The sequence below is a fragment of the Ischnura elegans genome, chromosome 12, assembly GCF_921293095.1.
Source record: "Ischnura elegans chromosome 12, ioIscEleg1.1, whole genome shotgun sequence".
Lineage (NCBI taxonomy): Eukaryota > Metazoa > Arthropoda > Insecta > Odonata > Coenagrionidae > Ischnura > Ischnura elegans.
This window is the reverse complement of record NC_060257.1, coordinates 76,032,744-76,043,107: the sequence shown is the minus strand read 5'-3', so window position 1 is coordinate 76,043,107 and position 10,364 is coordinate 76,032,744. Positions and strand designations below refer to the sequence as shown.

Here is a 10,364-nt window from a genome sequence, read left to right as displayed (position 1 = left end):
TAAATACATTTTAAAATCAAGAAAACGATTCTACAAAATTAAAAACTGGATATATGGTTAAAAAACTAAAAATCGTGTTTTAATTTTTTTGGTGTTATTATCCATTGTTAAGGCCTGGTACTTTGGGGAAACATAATTTTGGATGCACTTTAAGTGTATATTTTTTATTTTTCAAACTATCTGGGGGCACTTTTCACCATCTTAACCTGCTAAACCTTTTCAGCCATTTTATGAATGTTTTTTCAAATTCCTCCATAAATCACGTGAAAAACGAAAATCGATTGCATGAATAAGAACGTGTAATTATTTTTATTTCACTTTCACCCGGCTGTAAACCCAGGAAAACCTTATTCTGTAGGAAAGTTAGGTTAACCATTTTGGCGTAGAAGTCAAAAATGTAATCAAGGATTTTTACATAATTCGGCGCTGGTAACGAATAAATGTGCAATAATTTTCACAGCACTACAAAATTTGATCAGTTTAATTTTGTTTTTGACCATTCAAAATGGTTTTATAAGCTATTTCGTGCTTCAAAAAGAGATCTTTCGAATTATCCTCAAGGATAGCTGTACTTGAAATAATATTGCAATTTTTCCTCACTTATCGCAATGAGATCTTTTAAAGCGTTAATAACCTTGAACTTCGTCAAGATCATTCTCTTCACAACCACTCTTTCATTATAAGTTCATGCGACAAGAGAGAGACTAGGAGTCCTGATGACAATCGGAGCCGGAACATTTTGACCCGGATAACTAGTCAGTGAATTAATTGCTGTCATTGCGCAAACATAAATATGATTACTTGTCTCCATGCTTTTCTTTAGCCTCAAGGAGACCTTCTGGAAGGGCAAATAACTGCACGCAACCGTGGCAAGTCCGTTCTACAGCCGACTTCAAAATCGCAGAATTCCTACACAGACTTCCTCCTTTCCAAACAATCACACTTTGCCGCAACCTTCACGGGGGGGAAGGGTTGAACTTGAAAATTGGACAATAATCCGCCGTGGGCCGAAATTTAGATTTTTTGCTCCATAGTGCCATTAATTTTTTTGTGACATATTTAAGCTTCCTCATACTTCCTAGAAACGGAACCTATGATCGCTATCCCTGGTGTACAACACGCTACCTGATTTTAAAAAGATTAAGATAAAAGTAAAGTATTCTTACACCTATCGAAAAATTGGATATTGGCTGATGAAAATATTGCTAGAGTTTTTAAAAATCTACCTTGGATTTGTGATATTATCTATTTGGCGTCACATGTGCTATATAGTGAGTATATACTTACTCTATGCCTTTAATCCGTTATTAATTCCTACGTCTAATTTCTATTATGATTATATTATTTATTCGGCATCGTCTTTACTGTATTATGTATTAATTTCTATCTAATTTTTATTATAATTTTCTATGTTTACAATGTATTATTATGCAAATTATTATGTTCCATACATCAACGTTAGCGTTGTATACATCATATGAAGGTTGCCTCAATACTGGTATTCTTTCGAAGCAGTCTACCTTGCAATCATGACATGTATATCTTATTTCAATTTGTAATAGTTGTAAGCAATAAATCTATCTATCTACTGCGGCTTTGAAGAAATACATTTGAGGGGGTGAGAAGCCAAGAATTATAAGTGATTTTTTCCTAACGAGAGTTAAGTACAGAAATAAGGTAAAGAGAACAAACGAGGACAAATTGATATTTAGTAGTGTATTTTATTTTCAACTCGATGACATGACATTACAGAAACTCAATCGTATGCCTTGGCCACCAAATTTTTGCATACCTTTTCCATTAATGTCTGCAACTAACACTGTTTTGAAAAAAATCACATATACCCCTTCGCTTTTCACGTCATTTCTAAATATATTACGTATTCATGGACGAGAAATGCTCCTGAAAAATCTACTGAGATGAGTTGCGCTACATTAAAAAAATTCTAATCAGTTGAAAGAGCCCATTATAATTTAAGCATGGAAAAAATTCGCAAAAACACAAGTACGGTTAGGAATCCTTTTAGTTGACTTTTTTAATTCCACCCCCGGTATTTTTGCCCTAGATTATACTTTGCGGTATTTTTTATAAAATTTACGTTAACTATCGCCAAATTAAGGGATGGTTAACATACCCAAAATTCATTTGACACAGTTTTCATTACATTTTACCGCCAGAAAACCTTGTTAACACTCGTAGCTATTCCCTATGGAACATTTTAAGCATCTTTTACGTATCATTAACTCATTTAACCTCTATTTTCATATCGTAACAACAATAAACAGGATAACATTACTTGGCTGCGAAGCATATATTGCCTTAATTAATAGGAAAAGGAGAAGAAAGGTACAACGACTAGTTTAAAAATTCAAAGAGTGCATAAAAAGTAACTCGATAAATGATTAAATCCGAAAAGGTTGTAATGAAAAGAATAGAGTGAAGCTCATACCAGACTTATCCAAAGATATACGAATGCCATCCATCTAGGATAGGAGGGCTATTTTCTTTCCTTAGGCTCCCTGTGTGAGGATTTGATTAATAGGGCGTACAAAATATAAATCTGGCACTAAACCAGAAAACCAATGGTTTGTGGCCAAAATCTGTACTTACAAGGAAACACGCATACTTATATTACAAATAATCGTGAAAATTCTTATAAAATTTCGTAGTAACTTATAAAATTATTTTTAATGAATTTATACACATAACAAAACTTTTTCGACTTAATATTTGTATTCCTATCATTTAATTATAATAGCAATTCTCAAGATAGGTTTATGGCAAGGAATATGTTATGATGAGTAGAAAAAGAAGGTTTTGAAGGCCAAAGGTTTTTATATACAGGGAATAGGAGGAAGTTAATTCTATCGCAGAGGAAAGCTTCCATTCAAAAGGAGAAAGGATATTTCCCACCACTGAGACTCAGCGTAGCCCAGTGGCTTTTGGAGAAGGGACGACCCTGGAAGCATCCAAGTGAAGGGTTTGCTATTGGGGCGTTTTCTTTGGGAGAGTTTGCGGGTGCTTCTTGGAGATTGCATGTCCGGAACCCGAATAAATTGAAGGTGGGGCTAGCCACTTAACAAGGAGAGGGGTTAAAGATAGTGGAGGGGATTTCTAGAGGTATAAAAGGCTGTACTGGTGCATGTGGTAGTCAGCATCACCTCGAGGTCTACACAGAAGCTCGAACAGCTCTCAGTTCTTCCTCTATACCAAGAAAGAAAGCAGGAAAAATGGCCGCTCGTTTGGTGAGTAAAAATCTTTTACCAGTTCCAGCAAACTGAATTTGCTATGATCTTCTGAGAATTATTACCAATTACTTCACCATTCCATCTTTTGAGAAAGATTGCCGCAGACATATCTAGTCAATTCATCCTGGAGAGTAAAAACCACAGTGATAATAATTACCCTTCTTAGATTTTGAAAATTTACAGTAAAATGAAGTTACTCGTGAAATATAACTGTAATTAGTATTGCATATTTTTTATAATTGCATCACAATTTTTTAGGCCGCATATTTTAACTCTTTAGATAACTTATTGTGAGCATAGAGTTTTCATGCTTAATTAACTTTTTATTTTCAGAAATGCTTACTATAGAATGAGTTGCATCAAGCAGTAGTATTATTCTAATTCATTTTCAGTCGCAAGTGAATTAGATTTCTACTAGACTGCGCAACGGTGCACGGCGCACTTTAAAAATTAACCTCAGAAACCTCTGTCATCGAATTCTATTCTCAGTGCAGAGATCCTAGTTTAATCAGGATTGATGAAGTTCTCTTGTGTTTTCTTTACAGATCGTTCTCGCCCTCTGCGTAGCCGCTGTGGTCGGAGGAGGCATCCCAGCCGCCAAATACCCAGCCGGAGTCAACCCCCACGCCTGCCCCAACTACCCATACTGTGACAATGTCGCCCTGGCTGCCCACTCTGCCGGACACCACGTTGCCCTTGCTCCCTATGCCGCACCTGCATACGCCGCTTACGGACACCACGGCGCCGTCGCACACGGTGCCGCCGCCAAGTACCCAGCCGGAGTGGACCCACACACCTGCCCCAACTACCCATACTGCGACAACGTGGCACTCGCCGCTCACGGTGCTCATGGCTGGGCTGGTGCCGCTCACCACGGCCTGGTCGCCGCCCACGGTTGGGCCGGAGCCGCCCATGGTCTTGCCGGTCACGGATGGGCTGGAGCCTACGCCGCACCCGTCTGGGCACATGGCGCCGTAGCCGCTCACCACGGTGCTGGTGCCCACTATCCCGCTGGTGTTGACCCTCACACCTGCCCCAACTACCCTTACTGCCATTAAAAATGCTGACTGATTGTACAGGCGGGAGAAATTGTGTTGAAATATCCTCATCTTGTAAATTCAAATGATCTTTGAAGTGTGATCAATGTTGTAGCATGCTCCGACGCAGTTCCTGCTAAAATTTCAGTAGCACCTTCGGTCGAATCACGTTTGCAAATGAGATTTAACAAACAACAAAGCCACTGCGATGGAAGGCAGTACCAACGAGACTAATATTCGGAGTTGTTCGCAATGTTTAAAATGAATTTAAACTCGGTCAATTGCTGCAGAATGTTTCAGCAAACAAAATTACAGCTTGTTTGGAGACTGCGAAAGGCATTTCAAACATTGTTTCGCAGCAAGATTGAGTTCGTTTCAGCACTCTTTTTGGTGTACAAGACGGCAGTGTGTTTGTTCCAGCAGTCCCCTCTTGGTGGAGATACTCGAAGACGCTTCCAGCTTCTGATGAGATCAAGTGGTGATGCGGATTTGCACCGTTTCATCAATAAATAGTATCTCTCACATCAGAAAGATCTCGGCAGACGCGATGACTGTGCATGTCGATAAATCTTGCGAAGATGCATCAGTCACGCGTGGCCAATCTATTCTCTAGGTAGTTCACTAACTTCCCTAATATTTTCACTCTCTTGTACATAAACCATTGAGGTAAACACATGTTTTGTAAAAAAATAAAAATATTCGACGAAAGTACTTTGAATTTTTGTTAGACAAGAATTTCCTTTCTTCCCTAAAAATACATATTATTCAAATTTCACCAAAGTTCCAGGCTTATCTCACTATAAATATAATATTAATATTTATTAATAATCCGGTAATTGGCTGTTTCATCAATAAGAAATACGTTCAGCAGCTTTAATACAATAACGTAGTCAGAAATCACCAGTATTTCGAGGTTAATTAATTTAAAGAGATCTAATCTAGTCAGATGTAATTACATGCAAGTGAAATATTATCTTGAAAATATACTTGCGGGGATGAAAGATATACTGTTAAAGTTTATGCTCTAGGAAAAAATCTAGAAGAATTCTTCGGAAAAAAATAGTTTCAACTGCGGTATGCCACATTTTACTCATGTACTCATACAAAACCAAAAACAATGAAAGGAAAAAAAATCTGAAACACTATTAGCTTGCGTAAAATATTTAAGTTTTCCTGACAGGATATATTTATATTTTTACTCTCCAGCAAATAAAATTTAAATACCACGACTCAAAAAACGCTTTACCAGGAAAAATTCTTCACTAACGCGACATTTTACTCATTCAACTAAGGTGTAATACTCCACCACTACTGACACGATAAAAAATCTGACACACAGGTAACTTTCGTAAAATATAAAAGTTCTTACTCACAGTATATACAATATGTATTTTAATCCCTCTTGCAAATGAAATTTCAATATCGTGACGAAAAAAAGGACAAATGAGAGAAAGGAAATTTTACACATTGCTTTTATTTAAAAATATCACATAACAGGTACTAACGTAGCACTAGCGTTAATTTCCCATCTTCATAAGTATGTACTCCAAACAAAAAATATTAAGGTTTAAGGTATAAAATTATATTTAGGTATAAAATAATAAGGTTTGAAATTAGTAATTGCCAATTAAAATTATAACGACACACTAGTGTAAATAATAGGCATAAATAAAAACGAAAATATGAAAATAAATTTGATGTAAAATCGTGGAGAGGGGCTAGAACTTCGACGGATACATGAATCCTTAAACGACGCAATTAAAACATCGTAAAGTATTTTACCAAAGTTGTACACTGCATTCTATTATTCATTCAAAAACATGAAAGAAGTAAAAATGCGAAATGCATGAAGAATATTTGAAGAAAATACTTATACTTTTTCTGTTTTACTCTTCGTTAGCAATGGCTAACATAATATAACTGACTTTATCCTTCATCGTTTTTAATAGCCCATAATTTTCTGGCACCATATGATTATGAATTGGATGGCACATCGGATTGGTAGTTATTTTCAATTTCTAAAGCATAAAAAGTTTACCTAACTCTTTTGATGTAGTATTTTTTAAAATATAGAGGTGCAGATATGTGATGGTGAGTGCTTAGCCTAAAATTTCAAGATGATAGCGTGAGTTTCAAACAAATATTTCGTCACGAAAAAAAAATATAACACTCTGAGCTGGAGCTATCAGTCCTCGCTAAACAATGTTGACCTGGGTAGTTCGGCATGATAAATACCACGCACTGGAGATATCGGCTGCTGGTTCTCAGTCAGTCTGTGACTTCATATCAATCCGGAAAGCAAGACCGTCGTCAATAATATTTTCAGATGTTCATTTCATGCTGGAAATAGACTAAAGAATCGACAGATTAATAATATAGTTTTTGACACGCAATGCATGCGATAGCTGAGCTCTAGGATGCCTGGATTCAAACTAGAAAAAATAGTCTTTGCGTGCCGGGGTTATAACTAAATGTAATTGTTATTAATAGCTATCTATTTGAATTTATTTGCATTTTATAACTCATGCATGAGTCAGTTATTACGATAACTTTATGTTCCTTCTATTACTACCTAGTAGTTTTTTTGTGTGGTGCTTTGATTCTGTCCTTAGCAATTTCCTAGTTTATGGCCTGACCGCGTGTCGTCCTGTCTGCTTCGCCTGTCTCCGGCAAGAGAGCGCGTTTCTGAATTAGGCTAGGATGAGCGCTGCATGTCGTGGGAGGTATCAGCCCGTGCCGCATACCCGGGTGGTGGCTTCAACGGTACCTCATAGATGTAGAATTCATGCGGGAGTTCGAGCATTTAAATGGTTTGATCCCCTTAACATCGCTTGCAACATCATTGCTGTAAATTAGAGGTGCGGCGCTCTGCACTAGTTTTGTTTTCACAAATTAACTTAAAAAAATAAAACTCAAACGCACTTTAGTGTAAATACCAGGACCTCCACGAAATCATTAAGAAGACAAATTTTGGTTCTAAAACATGAATCATGTATAAAAGAGTGCAAGGATTTACGAAAAACAAAGTTGTGTGAAAGGTCTTCAGGTATTGCTTGAATTGGAGCATTTGTCTCGATATGAATCGTCCGTGCTCATGAATTAGATGATTTGTGCTGGTTCCCTTACCATGTGGCTCAGTTCACCTTGAATCCTCAGATCTGTTTTAGTTTCAGATCGTTTGGTAGACGCTAAGATCATTATAGCTGAAAAATTAACTAATTATCAGGAAAATATTTTAAGGAGTTTCCAAAAAGGCACAGAAGCAATTTTTGACATGTAATGGAACATAAGCAAAAATTCATGAGAGTTGTAAAATTTGATCATTCAAAATTGGCCGCATCTTAAAATTACACCTCATGAAATGGATTAAAATGTAAAGATAAACAATGATGTTTGATAATGATGACTCATTTAATGACTCATATTTTGACTCCAACCAATAAATAAAATTTAACTGGAATGTAAATTGTTATCAAGGAAAGATAGAGAAAGGAAACGAGAACCTGATGGACCCTAATATAGTGCTGATTGTTTTTGGGGGGTGCAAAATGAAAGACGGAAGGAAAATAGAAGCCAAAATCAACAAAGGAGTCCGTAAAGGATTTAACCTCTCACCTACTTTGTTCAAAATATACATATAAGAGGCAAGCACAAGAAGTTGAACTGGTTGTAACTAAGATAAATATGGAAGAAATGAATATGCTACTATTCCCAGACGATATCGTTATCCTGTCAGGAAACCGGGATGATCGTCAAAAGTCACTAAGCGCAATGCATCTTGTTCTCCAAGAGTACAACATGAACATCCGTAGGGCGATGACGAAAATACTAGTGTATATAAGAGAAAACCTGAATGTATTTTTGGCAAATTCAGGTTTCTTTTGCTTTTTGTTCAATTACATACTTTCCTTGAAGTGCACAAAAAATTTATTTCGATTGCTAGCCCTTGTATTTTTTGTATCTCTGTCTGCCGATGATGGTGATTTTATGAATGCCATAATTTTTGCTCAAATTAATTAAAAGAAAAATGTGATAGAATGAAGAAATATAGAAAGGTATCCGACGCAAGCTGATGAAAGTGTAGCAACGTTGTTGAAGACAGGGCAAGGCTAATGTGTTCATTGACGATTTACTACAGATTTGGAAATAAGTACCTACTGCTTGACTCGGATCCACAGATGCAGAACGCGTGGAAATATTTTAATTGCATTTGAGAGAGTCTAGAGGGAGGGGTTACAGGGGAATTGCCATCGAGAAGGGGAGTCTTCAAGTATAAAACTCTAGCGAACTGTACACTGGTATCAAATATTCACTGGACTTCAGAAGAAGATCCTGGATCTCAAACAGTGACGAAGTCCGGAAATAACTAAGAAGAAATGACAGCTCATTTGGTAAGTTTGGCTCCTATGCACGAATTTTACATTAAAACTTATATCGTGATAACATATGAAATTCTGCCCTTAAATAATCTAAAAATTAAAAGAATGTACTAAATTACCTCTAAAATGTATTTGATACCACCCCTTCAATCACAGATCAAGATGAGTAAATTATCATCAAAATCATCACTGGTAATCGATTCTAAGATTGATTTGACGTATATCGCCACTCTATTCTCCTATCAGCTAATCATTTCACACCTATTATTTCTTTAGGTTCCTAAATATAAGAGGTATGATAAAATTTTTCCAGTACTTCCTTAAGGTAATTCAGTACATTTAAGTAATTTATAATTGTTCATGGGCAGAATGTCATGTTATGTCATGGTTTAAGCTAAGGTCTTTTTTACACAAATTATTATACTCACAATTATATTCATTTTTGCTATTTATTATGTCCCCGATAGGTTGTGCTCGCAATCTGCATAGCAGTAGTAGTGGGATCCGGCGTTCCAGCAGCCAGGTACCCTGCTGGTGTCAATCCTCACACCTGCCCCAACTACCCCTACTACGACAATGTAGCATTGGCAGTAGGACACCATGGTGCCATAGCACCGTACGCTGCCCACTCCTACGCCGCTTATGGACACCATGGTGCCATCTCACATGGTGCTGGTGCCAAGTATCCGGCCGATGTGGACCCACACCTCTGTCCCCACTATCCGTACTGTGATACTGCGGCCTTAGACGCTCGTGGTGTCCACGGCATTGGATATGGCTTTGCTGGACATGGGTACCCATACGCCGCTCACGGTTACGGATACGGAGTGCATGGCATTCACCATGGTGCTGCTGCCCGCTACCCCGCTGGTGTTGACTCGCACTCCTGCCCCAACTACCCATACTGCCACCACTGAATAAGGACGTTTTCCGAAGAAGATCTGCCCCGGAAGAACAACGGGTTTATTCTTGTAAAATATAAATCATTTTTATTGATTGAACGTTTATCCATGACCAAAGGAGACTCTGCTCTTGGGCATTGATGCACGAGTATCACCGATTTCTTGTGATAAAATTTTCCAGCATATGAGGTTACTGTAAAAAATATAAAAAAAAAACGAATTCATCCAATGTTATCACGTTTATATTCATAACAGAATACTTTTTGTTAATAAAATGTATTAAACTCATTCCTACTGGAATACTTTGTACAACTCCTTATCTTATTTAGGTACCTAAATATATCAGAATTTATCCCCTTACCGAATCCCAGTTAAGAAACGTGAAGTGGACTCTTCGCTATCGCACGGCGTATTAAATTTTTAAACTAAAAGCTTTCATTTAGAAATTACGAGGGTATGTAGATAAGACATAGCCAACATTATTCTTTATCCCAAATTTTAACCATTGAAATCGGTATTTTTCGCAGATGTAAAACATCTGTGTTGGGACACATGAATATCTTAAAGAAAGCGATCAGCCCCAAAACTCTAAATACGATATCATATGCTGTATTAAATGAGACATCACCAAAAAAAGTAAATGTTAGTAATGGTTAGTGGGTATTATCGGCATATACTAGGAAGAGGCAATCAGAGTAGCGCAAAAAGTCGGACTAGACGGTATTAAGATCAATGGGGAAAAATGAACACGCTCACTTCCCGCTTCGATTCACAGACCATATCGCTACCGTAGCAGGA

At 37.2% G+C, this 10,364-nt stretch overlaps 2 protein-coding genes across 2 annotated transcripts; both read left to right on the top strand.

The window, feature by feature from the left end:
• Window positions 1-3,137: 3,137 nt before the first annotated feature.
• On the top strand, window positions 3,138-4,996 carry LOC124169483. Its single transcript, XM_046548108.1, has 2 exons — window positions 3,138-3,245; window positions 3,794-4,996. The coding sequence occupies exons 1-2, from the start codon at window positions 3,231-3,233 to the stop codon at window positions 4,304-4,306; spliced, it is 528 nt and encodes a 175-aa protein (XP_046404064.1). The 5' UTR covers window positions 3,138-3,230; the 3' UTR covers window positions 4,307-4,996.
• Window positions 4,997-8,597: 3,601 nt separating this feature from the next.
• LOC124169485 (cuticle protein 1-like) lies at window positions 8,598-9,784 on the top strand. The gene is made up of 2 exons (XM_046548110.1): window positions 8,598-8,676; window positions 9,132-9,784. Exons 1-2 carry the CDS (start codon window positions 8,662-8,664, stop codon window positions 9,579-9,581), a joined length of 465 nt encoding a protein of 154 aa, XP_046404066.1. The 5' UTR covers window positions 8,598-8,661; the 3' UTR covers window positions 9,582-9,784.
• The last annotated feature ends 580 nt before the right edge of the window (window positions 9,785-10,364 follow it).